Consider the following 17,373-nt stretch of genomic DNA (forward strand, 5'->3'; position numbering starts at 1 on the left):
ATACAGTTGCTCAATGTAGTGTGTGAAGTAGAATTGTGTGAAGGTGAAAGCATGTTAGTGACATTGGGCGATGTGGGTTTGGCTTTGGTACTAGTGAGATGACACTTACTGTTGTGGATTGCAATGCCTCTTGCATTGAGTAATTGTTTGTTGCACTGAGAACACACTGAATCATTATGCACAGATCCACCATCAGTATTGAAATTATGAATACCTGGGTCATCATTATAGTTCAATGACACAGAGTGGTCGACATTGCCGGGCATGGCGCTAATATCGTGTCCGGTCGACATATTAAACAAATGGTAGGTTATGTACACAATCATTCATGTTTGAAACGGTTTAACAATAGAAGAATATATTTTAAACTTCGATTTCATATACACACAAATCACTTCCATTGTTAGGAGTAACGTATTTGAAACGATATTATGGCTGAAGAAAGCAGTAATTTAAAAGTTAAATCAGTTTCCGAGAACTATTGGAAACGAGGATTTCACTAAAACAATCCTGAGATGTTCACGCACGTTTTGACACCACACTCGTGAAATTAAACCATGTTTTTCCCGCACTAAGCTGTAAATCTTTACGAACATCATTAAAATTAGAACTCGCAAATACAATAATTCTTACGTATTCTTACGAATAAATACATATTATATTAAAATAACGTCGTAATTCCAAATACAGAAAAGAATCTACTTTCTTTAGGTATTAAGTTTTCTTTTTCTTTGGAGGCGAGTTTACATTTAAAACTGACAGTTTAGAATTACGAGTCTTATTCTGGGGCTGTGATACAATCTATACATTACTCCTTAGTGCAAGTGAGTTATTTTCGTGCCACGAAGGTGTCAATAAGCATCTGTAATCAATTTTTATTGTTTATTACCACAAGCATACAATGTTTTTATTCATATAATATTTCAACATAGTTACTCTGCTTTCCAATGCACCTAGTTCACACTTCCTCAAGATTTCCGATACCCTCTGTAAAAAAAAAAAAAAAAAAAAAAAAAAAAAAAAAAAAAAAAAAAGTTGCGCAGCAAGCCACGAATTCTACGCTTCCTTCACGTGTTGGTAGGAGTTAAATTGACGGCTTCTGAGAACATCTTTAAGTGGACCAAACAGATAGTAATCCGAAGGGGCGAGATCGGGACTGTATGTAGGATGTTCCAACACGTCAAAACGCATCGTCTGAAGAGTATAAGTGGTGTCGGCGAAGGTATATGGACGTGCATTTTTATAAAATACCTTCCAACAATTGTCCTTTGGGTATATTTCGAATTGCAGGCTTCAATTTGCTTACCAGCATATCACTGTACCTTTTATTGTTTATTGTTCACTCCTTTTCCAGGTAATGTTCCAAGATTGGCCTTTGTGAGTCCCGAAACACTGTAACTATCACTTTCCCTGCAGAAGATTGACTCTTGAATTTCTTCTTAACGGAAGATCCGTGGTGATTCCATTGCATGCTCTGGCGTGTGCTCTCCGGTTCAAAGTGACGAATCCGCGTTTCATTTGCAGTGATGATTCGTCTAAGAAACGCTTCTCGTTCATTAGCATAATGGTGAAGTAGGTGCTGACAGATTCTCACACGGTTTCGCTTGTGCTCTTCACCCAGTATTTTCGGAACCTGTCTTGCACAGATTTTGTGGAAGTTGAACCTGTTATACATGATATCATATGCACAACCGTAACTAATCTGCATATGGGTTGATATTTCATTAACGGTTACTCGTTTCTTATTAAGAACCAAAGCGTGGACTCGCTCAATAATGTCACCAGTTGTTGCTGTAGCTGAGCGCCGTGCTCTTTCCTAACCCTTCACGCTCGTTCCACCACTTTTGAACTATTCAATCCACTGGCAAACACTTTGCTGTGGCAACACATTGTTCCCGCATTGTGTAGAAGTTCTATGAATTTCCACTCCGTATACACCTTCAGTCCACACACACACACACACACACACACACACACACACACACACACACACAAACACAAACACACACACACACACACACACACACAAGTGGATGACAGAGAGTTGATCTTTGAATGAAAGAGAGTGGCCCAGCTATTACCTCCCAACAGCGCAAAGCGAGCTAATGTTATAACGCTTCGACCTACCACAGGAGAAGGTATTGACTTAGCCTCGTATATAACGGTAATTTATATACCAGTGACATCATGTTTCGTCTGGGTTACTTGAATCCTAATTTTGTACGGAATACCCGGGTTTGTATCTCGCTTCTCAATCTCTGATTGACCCGTTGGTCGTACAAATCCAGTGACCCGAGAGAAGCCTATATAATATGAACTCTAAAGGACTACTGACTAGTGCTCTCAAACGGGTTAGGTCAGCTCGGGTCGGGTCGGGTCAGTCGGGTCAGCTCGAGTCAGGTTGTCGGGTCAGGCTACTCGGGTCAGCTCGTGTCGGGTTATCGGGTCGAGTCAGCTCGGGTCGGGTTGTCGGGTCGGGTCACTCGGGTCAGTTCACTTTGGTCAACTGAGTTTAGGTTAAGCTTAAACTCGGCTAGAGTCGAAAGCTGCTGTTTTTCACTAGCTGCCTAATTAAAAATAGCAATTTTCAATTGATTTTATAGAAACCATAAATCTATTTTGAACACTTGCAGCTAGTGTTTTTATGGTAAATGCTTATTTTTTTACTTGTGTGTACTTTAATTTTTAAATGTGGAAGACTGATTTTACCAATCGACTGTAATATTAATATCTACGCCAATATGGAGTCTGGATTTAGAACAAAACTAGAAGTTGTTTAAGCAAGGCCAAAAGAAAGATTGGATGGACAACCAAGCCCAAGCAGGGCCGCGGTGGCTCAGTGGTAGAGAATTCATCTCTGGTACGTGGTGTCCATGGTTCGATCCCAGCTTGTGCTAAGTGGGCTTTGTGGTGGAGAAACGCTGTGTAGTGGGTTTTCTCGGGGTTCTCCTCTTTCTTCCCACTTTCTTCATTCCACCATTTCATTCATTTCTCATGGTCACCATCTCCCTTAGCCTCGGTGCAGAATCGAGGGACCTTAAACTGAATATTTAATTTTATTTCACCAAGCCCAAGAACATCGATACAAGAACAAGATAAAGATTGGATATGCAAGACGAAGTGCACAGTAATCTTGCTCTTGGCCTTGTTTTGGTGATCACCAAGTAGCGATGAGCATATTTTCTTGCTTTAGTATAGTATGAAAGACCATGATCTAAATCACACTTGGTCTTCATTTGTACCGATGAGGGTACATTCTTGGTTCTTGTATAGCATGATAGACCACCAAGACTACAAAATGCAGGACCAAGACTTGACTGTACAAGACAAAGGATAAGACGCAGTATTGATGACCAAGACGGGTGAGAATTGTTTGAATTTCATTTATTGGGCTGAAAGGGATGAAATAAAATTAGTATTTTATAATTAATTATCATGCTGTATTTTTAAATTTTAAATTACAAAATTTATATTATGTATCTTCTTACTTGCAACAAGTTTTAATTACCGAGCGAGAAAGAAAAACCAAAGTGGCGCGGGTCCCGGAATCATAAGAACCTATTTGGGAATGAAAGTTGAAGGGTTGGAAAAAATCACAGGTGTTCTCCCGTTTCCTCACGATTTCCTTTTGTCTCCGCCAAGATTTCCTTTTGTCTCCGATTTCCTTTTGTGCTCTCAAACCGTAGGGCCGGGTCGGGTTGTCGGGTCGATCAGTTGGGTCAGCTCGGGTCGGGTTGTCGGGTCAGGCTACTTACGTCGGGTTGTCGGGTTTACAGGGCATGATCCATTTATGATCATCCCTGCAAACAGTTTTCAATGTTGACAGTCTGATTTTAAAATTGTAAAGAAAGAATAATATCGTCATATTTTATGTCCCCTGTGGGGGACGCCGGGACCGACATGGTTATGCTGGACCCTTGAATGGCGAATAGGAAAAGAGTCACTGAAAAGAGCAGTGATCCACAACTAGTGTGCCGCGGTACACCGGAGTGCCAGCACAAGATGAAAGGTGTGACATGAATTTTTCATAATTATATTGTATAAAAAATAATTTTTATTTAAATTTTATTCCATTACCGTCTACAGTATGATTCAATTATTTATTTTAATAGTAGGTCTAATAGAAAAGTCTATCTTCTTATATTTTATACACTACATCTACAGTGAATTAAAGTTAATAAATTATTAACCAATTCAAAAGTCTATTTATGTTTAATAATAAGAATATGAAATATAATAATATAAATAAGATTATATTACATGTTTGTATTAGCAATGCCAATATCAACATTACATGACTCAAATTACATTTTGGTGTGCCATATTGAGTCATGGTGTGCCGCGAGGAGCAAAAGGTTGCGGATTAGTAGAAAAGAGGGGGGAAACCAATTAGCTATTAATAACCAAAACTTTATGTGTAATATTTTTGTTGTTGAAATCGAAAAATCTAATTGGTTGATTTATGTTTTAATGATGCTACCCGTTCAAGACCCCAACAAGGCGAGGGCCAATCATTGCAGCAAAAAATCATTGCAAGGTGAGAAGAAGACGCCGCAAAACTAATGGGGGAACCATATATAAATCAATTTAAGAATATCAATTGTTATGGCATCTGGTAAAAGGTTCAAGATTCCACTGTTGAATCTTTAAAATAACTTGCTGATTGTAGGTAGGATAAATACCCTTCTATCAGTGCAGGTTGTACCATATGTGCAACACGTACATCTGCACGGTAAGGCAAGTTTCGGAAGGTGGAAAAATCTGGCACAACTATATGATTTAAAATAAATGTTTCTTGTTGGAAATAGACTTCATGATGATGGTAGTTAAATTAACTAAGCTGATCTCCTATTTGAATGATACATTCATAAATCATGTTTAAGTTGCATCAGTTTGTCACATTGACAGTGCTAAAGCAAGTGGTGAAACAAATCCCAGCATGAATTGCTTGATTGTTGTCAAATACAAGAATTTAATTCTAAAACAGTAGCGAACACCTGTTCCATTTAGTTAGTTATCACAGTTTTGACATGAATACTAGTCTTGCCTTTGCTACAAACAAGTTCCTTATCATTGAAGGTAGAAACTTTTTTTTGGTTAAAACTAAGAGATGTAGAAGGAAAATCAAGGGGGAAAAGGAGGTAGTTGAACTTCAATTTGTAACGTGATATATTGAGAATAAAGCTCGATATAGAATTCTATAAAAAGAATTACCATCTTTCCTGTGCAGGCGTGTTTGCTTTATCTTTCACTGAAAATCAACAGACACAACGAGATTGTATTTGTAGTGGTTTAGACCTTTCTGAGTGCGATTGCGTTTTCCCTTATCTTTGTTGTTCATCATGGAGTAGCATATTTAAAATTTCTGGAGAAAGGGGGCAGCAAATGATGTCATTGCCCTGGGCGACAAATTGCTTAGAGCCGCCACTGCCTCCTATACGGAATCCAAATTGCTGGTCGAGGGTTTTGGGGGGAAAAAATCCTGCACCAGTACCCCCTGAATAGATTTGTTACGGCCACTGGCGTATTTAGGGGGGACTTCCGGGCTTAAGCTCCTCCCGAAATCTTACTTACTATAGTAAAGTATATGAAATATCTTGCAGAATTTTCACATTTTCAGGCAAAGTCCCCCCCCGAAAGTTAGCAAAGCCCTCCCCGAAACAAAATCGTAAATACGCCACTGGTTACGGCACTGGTCGAGACATCACTTCTACGATACCTTTTCGAGACAAGACATCCTCAATCTTGTCTTGTGGGCAATCCTGTACTTAAGTTATTCACTAGCTACCAAGAAAGAGGTGGAGGTAGTTGTGAAAGTCTGTAACATTTTAACCAAACTGTTCAGTATACAGTAGTAAATTTTACCCCCCCTCCCCCCCCCAAAAAAAAACATTAAAAAAAAATAGAAAAACGATGGTTTCATTTTGTACTACGTGAGCAAAAATGAAACCATAATTTTAGTTAAGATGTTTTATAAAATATATATTTTTTTTCGAGCTAAAAAGAAGTTTTAACAAAACGTAAAGCTTGCCACACCCTTGAAGGATTTAGGGAGATATTGCGAAGGAAATGCGTTTTATCTGACCTAGTTTTATAAGCAGTTATTTGGAAAGTAAAATGTGCATTACAAAAGCTACTGTAAGATTAAAGAAGAAGAAGAACCTAAAACTCCATCCTCTTTATTCTGTGGCGAAGGATGAGGTATTGGATAGAAAAAAGTGGTTATTTTTATGTATGAGTGTGGTAATGTGCATACTGTGTCACGCGAGCAGGATGGTGAGTTAGCATATATATATATATATATATATATATATATATATATATATATATATATATATATATATATACTGGTAAGTATATGCGTGTATTTTTTTCTCTCGACCTTAAGTTATTTTTTTTCTTTTTGTTTTATCGCAAGAAATCAGAAATGTCGAAGGTAATGAAAAAGAGGAAACATTTTTTTTTCTAAGCAGTACTCTATGATAACCTTCACAAAAGAATAAAATATGGTTTTATAACTATTTCTTTCGGTGAAGATACAAGAAAATGAAATACGAACTTTTGTGTTTAACGTATTTACAATAATGTCCTGTAAGCTGTAGGGGACAACGAACAATGCAACCGAGGATTTGGTGAACTACCCAGCCACTAGGGTCGCAAGATATAACCCATTATCATCATCATCCAGCAGCACAACTATGCTATTGTGCTGCCAAAATGTCTTGAGCCGTGGCAAAAATGCGAACTAAAGCTCACACCCTCACACATCCTCATGTTGAGCCAATAAGGGTTCAGCTGTTGCTAAGCGAGAGAAAGCGAGTGGAATTCCTTCAGCTGATAGCAGCGCTTGCAACGGAAGACTAGGGATCAAGTCAATGTGGTATATGTATAGTTGTCGTCTGGGGCAAGATTTCACCTTAGTACCCCCCCTCCGGCCAACTAAACAGAACGCTCTCCAAAATGTTTGCCCAATTTTGCCCCCTCCCAATCCTGCGCCCGGGGCACAAGCCCCGTTTGCTTCCCCTAGTTACGTCACTGTCATCATCGTAGGTATTCTGCCATTATTGGCAGGATACTTGCTACAACTGAGAAGCTTCCATGCTCCACGGTCTTCTGCTAACTTCTTCGTCTTCTCGTATGTTTTTTCAATTTTGATATCGTCCACTAATTGTAGTCCCCTTTGCCCCCTCCGTCCTACCTAAAATGATGGTTCCTAAAAGTATTTTGAGATATGGTCACCTTGTTATAACAATTGTAACCCCACGCTTTTTAATTCCTGTCTTTTTTCTTCCCTTCTAAAGGAAATATATTTTGTTAAAAAAAAAAAAGCTTAAACATGGCTCTAATTATTTTAAATATTTGTATACAAAATTTCATGTATCTACCCTTCAGAGGTTCGGAGATAATGGATGGATCACATGCCGGATGGTGGGTTTTTGGCCAGGCGCGCGCCCAGAAATATTTGCTGGGAGGGGGTCCAATTCGCCTATGTAATACTGAACCTGTCTTATTCTGCACCCAAAAGAAAAAGGCGATAAGTAAGTGTTAATTACCGCCACCTATATTTTTTTTTATAAAACATCACAGAACTAATATTTTTATAAGAAAAGATGGAGTATGGATGAGGCGTAAAATCAAATCTGTAAGCTACATAAATCATTTCTCTGTTAAACAAGTATAGTTCTGTTAAGGAAGTTAACAAATGTTAGTCGAGTTACAAAATTTGAGGGGGTACCCAGATTCGGTGGACACTGCCCCCACCCCCCGTGGGTGAGCCCCTGGTCTTGACTCCTCAAGAGGTGTTTAGTTTTAGTTTTAGTTTTAGTTTACGTCTAATTCATTATCTTGCGTTTTTCCTCTTTTGAAATATAAGGTTTAAAGTTGGGTTTAGATACCCTGTCTCGAAGGTCACTTTCTGAAGATACCATCTTGCAGTTCTAGCGTTCGAACCCTTTTATACTCAAACCGTATGATCTTTTCTTTTAAGGGTAAATGTGCATGTAGAAGAGACTGTAGGAAGGATACGTATTATAGAACAAAATTATATATGTTCTGTCTTTCTGAGGCTTTCTAATTTTATGGACCTGAGAAGAAACAGCCGCAATCATTTTCTCATTAATCCCTTTGACCAGCCACCTGTTGGTGCCAAAACCCAACACTTAACTCTCACGCCAACGTATGTTGCACGCGGTTTATCAAAATATCCTCTTTTCTCGTCCGCCCTCCGCGTCACACAGTAGCAACACAACTATCTCATGTCTAGAAATATGTTAGTAATGAGTAATGTCACGAAACCACTGGCGAAAGGAGAGATTGAAAGAAAAAAAAAGTTTTATCTTCTAGACAGAAAGAAGGATATCTACAAGCCCCTTTCATTAACGTACACAGGATTCGTACTCTCTCTAATATAATATATAGTGAAAAAATTACACGGCTGTTAAATCTTTCATTTCTTAGTGACAGATAACGAATATCTATCATCTTGATTGGGAAACATAAACACACAATCAATATTCTAGAAAATGAAGTACTTCGTTAACAGGTGTCTAATCAAGAAAATACAGTGATACCTACAATGTATTATAGATAAAAAATATGATTCTCAGTATTAACATCTTGTTTCATTCAACTATGTTCCCTCGTGGCCAAGTATGTAACGTGCGTGCTTCCTGTGTGCTATTTTCCAGGATCTATTCCCTGTGAAAATATTTACTTCGACTAAATACGAGGGTATTTCCATAAGTTTCTTGCCAGACACTAAAATATCGCGTCAGTGATAACAGATAGGCCATCTATGAAAGTAATAATGTATCATTTTCATCTGTTTAGCTGCGTCAGCTCGTTGGAGGTACTCATTTGAATTTGCCATTGTGCTTTGAGTTCGCATAACTGCATGACAATGCTCCAGTCCACAAGGCAGTTGCTATCAAGGCTACAGTGACAGAGTGAGGCTTCAAGAAGATTCAGCACACACTCTACAACCCAGACTTAGCACTGAAGCCTTGGCATCAATAGTTATGTGCGATGGATCATTGTTATGCGGTACGCGAGTTCAATGCACAATGACACATGTAAAAGAGTACCTCCAACGCATGGAAGCAGATAGACAGTTCAAAGAGATGCTCTATATGCCATGAACGGCTTATCAGTGGTGCTACATGTCAGTGTCAGGCCAGAAATATTTGGGAATACCCTCGTAATAGTTCGGATCCCACTTTATGAACGTGTGTCCAATTTCTTACAATCTCTGTACTGAAATAATAAAGTAAAGGAAGGGTTATGAAATTTCATTTTGATTTGCACAAATAACTCGAACTTCGTGTATGTCCAAGTGGAATAAGTTAAGTCTTGTATTAATTTACGAGGAATGTAATGATCGCTAATATACATAGTGCAGCAATTAAGAAACGAGACTGTAGCCTCGTGTAGCGTAGTTGCTAACGCTGTTGCCTTTTCTGCTTGCAGTCAGGGGTTCGATTCCTGGTGAGGACACTTGGTTGAGAAAGTATAAAAGCTTTTTCAGCCAGCCATTGGCAAATGCAGAGATGGTACCTAACATACAGGCCCCAGGCGGTTTCCTTCCTTCCCTTTCCTCGGATAGTGTGATCACCGAGGGACGTCATCCCTCGTGTGTGTCAGGCTAGCATAGCTATAGATATCGAAAGCCTAGAAATCTAATTCGTAAATCTAAGGAACAAGACTGATTTCTTTTGTTGATAAGTTACTTTTAAGAGAAAAGTTATTTTCATAGTAGTGATGGAGACATTTTCAGTTCGACTAATTGCCAGTCTGGTGCGTGATATGACTAAAGTATAGGTAAAGACGAACCTTTTTCACAAATGCGATATGAGCGAAACGTTAAAAATACGCGTATATGTTTCAGGAAACCTCAAACTTTTCGTTTCAGAACCAGAAACCACATCTATATTATCACGATTTTTTTTGGCGAAATTTGGCATTACGCGCGACAAATGCGAATAAAAGCGAACAAGTGGAATTCTTGCTAATTATTGCTAATAATAAGTAAAAACTGCATTTCCAATATTATTTAACTTAAAAATCGTTGCATTTTACCGAAAACGTGCACGACGGTAAATTAAGTTCTCCATAAAATCCATAAGCTTGCATGGCGTGATGTCACTTTCTGGGATTTTCAACGCCTCTTTGTGCGTCGCTAAGGCCAGCCGGGACCCTTATGCTCACCTTATTGTCGGTAAAACGAAAACTTGAGTCCACACTGTTCAGCGTGTATGACGCAAATTTTAAACTTAAGGTTTTTATGAGATTCTCTTGTTTTCATTTTCTTTTCGAATTTTCTTCGCACTGAAAAACTAAGGGTAGTTTATTTAAGGGTAAAAATCAAAAATTACTATTTGCTCAAAAGTGCTTCTAACGCCTTTGTTTATATTTCATAAATTAATTAAATTTTATTAATAACCCCATGCTATAGTATCAGGCCCGTAGCCAGCACAAAAATTTAGTGAGGGCCCGGTCGAAGTTTGGGGGTGCCCGATCCAACCACATTATAATTCAACACCATATTATAGTTCACTTGTAAGTCTACCGTGAAAATTTTAGGAGGGGCCAGTAAAAATTTAGGAGGGTTCCCATAGACCCCCCTGTATACAGGTTTGTATAGTATCTGTCACCTTTCAGGAAAAGATCTACAATAGATAGTTCATTGTTGGGGGGGTAGCCTCCTCGGGGATTTTCTCAAAAGTGACTAAGGCGATTTTATTCATATTTCAAAAACAAATGTTTCATTAGTAACCTGATAGTATAGCATGTCTCATTTGTTTCGAAAAGGACCCATTAAGGGGTAGTTTATTCTGGGGAGAGAGTATTCCCTGATGATTTCCTCGCAAATGACTTAGGAGATTTTGTTTGTATTTCATAAATAAAAGTTTCAGTAATAACTCCACAATACAGAGAAGTTGTTTTTCATGAAAACAAGGGTTTAGTTTGCTCTTGCGGATGAGCTTTTTTTCCGGACTATTCTCTCCAAAACTATTCGCATTATTTTGTTGATTTTCATAAATAAGTTTTTCTTTAATCATTTGACAATACTGTATAAATCACTTGTTATGAATAATTGTAATATATGGTAGAGAATCGGTACATGGGTTTTCTTTTCCCTCATCTTCTTATTATAAAAAAAAAGTTTTATACAAGTACAGTGTACTACAAATAAGTATATATCTCTAACAATAATCCTTTCTTTTTATGAGTTTCGACCTTCTGCCCAAAGCAGCCCAGAGATCTTGTGCTTGACGGTTAGTAGCCTCCTGCCCAGTGCAGCGTGGAAATGGATAGGAACATCTTGTCCGTAGCAGTGCAGAGGTGGATAGTACTCGTATCTCCTGCCCAGTGCAGCTCGGAGATTGGTAAAATTAGGTAGATCCTCCAGCCCAGAGCAGCTTGGAGAGAAGCTGGAACTGATTACTTCTGCCTCTTGACGTGCTCTTCTATGGCCAATTTTGGAGGCAGAGACTGTGGAGGGGTTATAAGGGTCTCTTCGTGACTCTTCGTATTTCTTCGTAGTCGGTATCTATAGGCTGCTTGTGATCCTTGTGGAGGAGCACGTGTTGTTGTTTATAAATATGAGAGGATATTGTAATATTCACAAGGGTTCGTTTATTATTATTGCTGAGATATTACATACACAATTTACACAATTAACACTCATATGATTTTATTGTATCACTCATAAACAAATATTTCATTATAACCATCGTGTATGGCGTAAATAATTTCTGATATCAGAATCTTTAAAGGATGGTTTACCTTTGTGAACGTTTCCTTCAGACAAAGTTTTCAAAAAGAACACCTTATACTTATATTCGTATTTCACAAATAGGGGCACAATGGCTCAGTGGTAAAGCGATTACCTCTAGTGCATAGGGTCCTTAGTTCGATCCCCGGCCAAGTAAGTTTGTAGTGTACAACATCATGTCAGTGGGTTTTTACAGGGTACTCCCGTTTCCCACCACATTCTCATTCCACCAATTCTTCCATCATCATTCACTTGCTTTAATTATCCGTCTCCTTTAGTCTAAAGGGTGTAATCGTGAGACGTTAAACTGAAAGATTTGTGTTTCACAAATAAATGTTTCTGTAATAACTGCAGTCTAACACGATTTAGCTTAAGAAATAGAGCGACAAAGTTTAGTGCGCTGGCCTGTACCTTTTACATTTTCCTCTTGAGTACATTTTCCATATATATATATATATATATATATATATATATATATGATAAAAGGAATTTGGAAATACCCTGTAAGGATATATGTGAATAATATTTCTTTTCTTACCTTAAATGGATAGAAGAGGGTTTGGTAAGCTTCTTCTAGTTCGTTATCAAACTTTACGGGCCTCATTTGATAGATTATGTACAAAAGTTGTCCCATATTCAATATCATGAAACTGAAATTCCAGGAGAAAATGTCTGGAGCACAAATGATATTCCAGGCCCACGTAGAAAATAGCATAAATCCTGAAAGTAAAGACGCAGACATAGTGTTTAGTAAATTATCTCTAGTATAAATTTAATTCTGATGTTTCTAATATTAACAGTTATTTCTAATAAAAGTAATTTCATTTTACATATTATTACAACTGCTGCAAAAGAAAATGTAATTTGAATTATCATGAAATACAGTGGGAAAAACTATGGATAGTTTATTACAATTGTATAAATGGCCGCTTTACGTTTTGACTCCATAGTTAGGGGATCCTAATTCCATCGTTAGAGAATCCTGATTCCATAGTTAGGAGATCTTGACTCCATAGTTAGGTGATCCTGTCTCAATAGTAACAGGATATTTACTCCATAGATAGGGAATCCTGACTCCATGGTTAGGAAATCCTGATTCCATAATTAGGGGATCTTGATTCAATAGTTAGGAGATTCTGACTTCATAATTAGGGGTTCCTGTCTTTATAGTTGGGGGATCCTGACTCCATAATTAGGGGATCCCAACTCCTTAGTCAGAGGATTCTGTACAATAGTTAGGGGACCCTGATTCCATAGTTAAGGTATGCTGACTCAATAGTTAGTGGATTCTGACTCCATAGTTAGGAAATTCTGACTTCATGCATAGGGCATTCTAACACCATAGTTAGGGAATCCTGACTACATAGTTAGGGGATAATGACTCCACAGTTAGGGAATCCTGACTCCATAGTTAGGGGATCGTGACTCAATAGTTAGGTGATCCTGACTCAATAGTTAGGAAATCTTGACTCCATGGTTTGGGGATCCTGACTCCATACTTAGGGGATTCTGACTAAATAATTAAGAGATCCTAACTCCATAATTAGAGGATCCTGGCTCCATAGTATGCAGTTAGCGGATCCTGACTTCATAATTAGGTGATCCTGTTCTGTCACTGACTTTTTGGTACGACTATACTGTAAATTTTCATAAGGTCATCCGGTTTTTTAGCCTGAAAATATAGGACGACTACCTATTTAACACCTGGCAATACATACATCGAGTGTCCCATAAATCTGAGCCCACAAACAATTGAAACTTGTGAGAAACACCAAAAACTGTATCCCATTAATTAAAATTGCTAACATTTTGAAGTAAGGAAATTCGAACTCGAGCGTTAGAAGAAATATACAGACGGAGATCAACTTTAAAAAAGAAAAAATAAATAAAAGGCAAAGGAAATTTAGTAATGTCAGAGGTGTTCAAGCCAAACCAGGACTTTTAATTTTATAGGCATAAAAAGGAATACTACCGTAGCAGTTCTACACGCAAAAGTAAATGGTAATTACAGCACACATATTATGGGACAGCCAAAGACCAATAATTAAGATGGTAGGCAATAGTGTTGGTAATGAATGGAACCATGTGTGATGATGATATTTCTTGTAAACAAAGACGTAGAAACTTCCAATACCTAAGAAAACTTCAGGCACAATACAGTGATGAGCCGCTCAGCCTCAGTTACTGGCGTTAGCGTTTCAAAGATGGCCATACAATCGACAGTAATGATCGTGGAAGTGGTAGTACCCCGCCAACAGTAGTCGTTCCTGTGAATATTCAGTCCGAATACAATATAATTATCGTCCAATTACACAACAAACTCTTTTCTTCTGCAGGAACGGTGAACATAATCATTCACGAACGCTTGCATTTAGGACACGTTTATGGACACTGGATATCAAGGTAGCTTTTCCCTTCTAGCCGAAATCTTGGACCTCGCTCCTACTGATTTCCTACTGAAAACAGTCATTTCCAACTAATCTATGGCGTCATAATTTGTTGTTATGCTCTTACTGATTTCCATCTGTTTGGACCCCCAAAAGCAGTGATTTCCAACTACACTGAGGTATTATAATTTCTTGTTACGCTCTTACTGATTTCCACCTGTTTGGATCCTTAAACGTAGTGATTTCGAACTACACTGCGGTGTCATAATTTGTTGTTATGCTCTTACTGATTTTCTCCTGTTTGAAGCACTAAAAGCAGTGGTTTCCAACTACGCTGTAGTGTCACTATTTGCTGCTATACTCTTACTGATTTCCACCTATTTGGACCCTTAAAAGCAGTGATTTCCAACTACACTGCAGTGTCATAATTTTTTGCTATGCTCTTACTGATTTCCATCTATTTGAACCCCTAAAAGCAGTCATTTCCAACTACACTACGGTATCATAATTTGCTGCTCGTTATAAATAGTAGGACGGAAACCTCGCGTTAAGGAAGAGCAGTACTGAGGGCTAAATAGAGTATACTAATCGTTTATCCATGGCTACTTGTACGCTGACATCACTTGTTTACCCCATTCCTCTCATCATCTCATCCCTTCTCTCCCTGACTCCATGCGTTTTTCTAATTGCAAATGTATTCTCCTAAATCATATGGCCAGTTGGAAAGAGTACCTCGGAGAGAGTCAGCATTTCTGCGCTGAGGAAGCAATAAAACATTCTACGTGGAATGCTTCGAAAGTACAACCAATATTTCTATAATGAAATTTTCCTGCACTGATAACGGAATAAACCAGGTTATCCTAAGATAGCTCACAAGTATAAATCTTATGTCGATGTTTTCCTTCACTGATTAAAATAAATCAGAATATCCTCAAATGGTTCAAGAGTATAACAAATCTTTGTATGCCTATATTTTCCAGCACTGATTACATAATAAACCAGGCTATCCTAGTATTGTTAAAGACTACAATAAACTTTTCTATGCCGAAGTTTTCCTGCACTGATGACGGAATACGTCAGGGCATTTTTGGATGGTTCAAGAAGACAATAAACCTTTCTAAGCCGAAATTTTATGCGCTGATGACACTAAACCAAACTAACCTGGGATAAACAGAAAGTACAACAGATCTTACTAAGCAAAAGCTTTCCTGTAATGATGACAGAATACGTAAACCAGACTATCTTAAAATTCTGTAAGCGTACAACAAATTTTTTCCATGTGAAGTTTCCCTGTACTGATCACAGAAAAAAAACAGGATATTATGGAATGGTTCAACAGCACAACAAATCTTTCTGGGTCGAATCTTTCATCCAGTAACAATGGAATAAACCAGGCTATACTAAAATGGCTTAAGACCAGGCTATACCTTTTCTATGTCGAAAATATCCTGTACGGATCATAAAATAATCCAGGCTATTCTAGGATGGTTCAAGGGTACAACAAATCTTTCTATGCCGAAACTTTCCTGCATTGATGTCAATAAATCAATCTATCAAGAGTGTTTCAAGTGTACAATAAAACTTTCTTTGCCGAAACTTTATTGCACAGATGACTGAATAAAATAGGCTATCTTAGCATGGTTCAAGAATACAAAAAAATCTTTATATGCTGAAACTTACTGCACTGGTGACGAAATAAATCAGGGTATCCTTGAACGGGTCAAGAGTACAACAAACTTTTCTACGCAGAAATTTTCCTATATTGATCACAGAATAAACCAGACTATTCTGAGATAACTCAAGCGTATACATCTTTCAATACCGAGATTTTCCTTCATTGATGACGGAATAAACCAAATTATCCTAGGATGGCTCAAGAGGATAAGTATTTCTATGCCGAAATATTCCTACACTGATGAAAGAATAAGCCAGGCTATTATAGGATGGTTCAAAAACAGAACAAATCCTTCTATGCCGAAAACATCCTGCACTAATGATAGAATAAACTAGGTTATCCTACGGTTCAAGAATTTAACAAAACTTTCTATATCAAAACGTTCCTGTACTACCGACACTAAATCAGACTATCCTAGGATGGTTAAAGAGTACAAAAAATCTTTCTACGCCGAAAATTTCGTGGACTGATGACGGAATAGACCAGGCTACTCTAAGATGGCTCATGAGTATAAACCCTATGCCGAAATTTTCCTACATTGATGCTAGAATAAATCAAGCAATATCAATGTTCTTCTAGAGTACAATGGAACTTTCTACGCTTAAGTTTTCCTGCATTGATGCCAGAACAAACCAAACTGTTCTAGGAAGTTCAATTATACAGCAAATCTTTCTATGTCAAAGTCTTCCTCCACTGATGACGCAATAAACCAGGCTATCCTAAGATTCTTCAAGAGTATAATATATATGTCTATGTCGAAACTTTACTCACTGATGGCGTTATATATTAGGGTACACTTGAATGATTCAAGATTATAACAAATCTTTCTATGCCGAAATTTTCTGCACTGATTTCAATAAACCAGACTATTCTAGAATGGTTAAAGGGAATAAATCTTTCTATGACGAAATTTTCCTCCGCTTATTACGGAATAAACCAGGCTACCTAATATAGCCCATAAGTATAAATCCTTCTACGCCGATATTTTCCTGCACTGGTCACAGAATAAACCACGTATCCTAAGATAGCTTAAGAGCATTAATCTTTCTATACCAAAACCTTCCTGCACTGATAACGAAATAAATTAGGATATCCTAGGATGGTTCAAGAGTATAGCAAGCCTTTCTATGCTGAAACTTTTCTGCACTAATAGTGGAATAAATCATGCTATACTAGGATAGTTCAAGAGTGCAAATAATTCTATTACGAAACTTTCCTGCATTGATTATGGTTTAAACCAGGCCACTCTAAGATTCTTCATGAGTTATTTCAACCACTGAACAACATCGGTCTCATTCTGGACTTCCAAGATCCAATAATATCAGCTCACAATAATTTATTAAAATATCAGGACTTCACGCAGACTAATGGTCCGGGATGATGATGTCGAACCCTAAGCAAATAGGAGTCTGGATGGAGATGTTTCATTGTTTCCAGAATGCCTCCCACTTTCTTCATTCCACCATTTCATTCATCTCTCATCATCACCGTCTCCTTTAGCCTAACCGGCATAACCGTGGGACGTAAAACTCAAAAAT

General features: G+C 37.9%; 1 protein-coding gene across 3 annotated transcripts in view; it reads right to left on the reverse strand.

The window, feature by feature from the left end:
* Positions 1 to 17,373, reverse strand: part of LOC145686730 (popeye domain-containing protein 3-like) — a 212,215-nt gene that overhangs the window by 88,150 nt on the left and 106,692 nt on the right. For all 3 annotated transcript variants that reach the window (XM_081760340.1, XM_081760341.1, XM_081760342.1), the window contains exon 4: positions 12,312 to 12,493. In XM_081760340.1, the coding sequence (XP_081616466.1) occupies positions 12,312 to 12,493 (182 nt within the window). The remainder of the gene's footprint in view (positions 1 to 12,311; positions 12,494 to 17,373) is intronic.

This window comes from Thermobia domestica, chromosome 5 (assembly GCF_964235325.1).
Source record: "Thermobia domestica chromosome 5, izTheDome1.hap1.1, whole genome shotgun sequence".
NCBI classification, from domain to species: Eukaryota; Metazoa; Arthropoda; class Insecta; order Zygentoma; family Lepismatidae; genus Thermobia; species Thermobia domestica.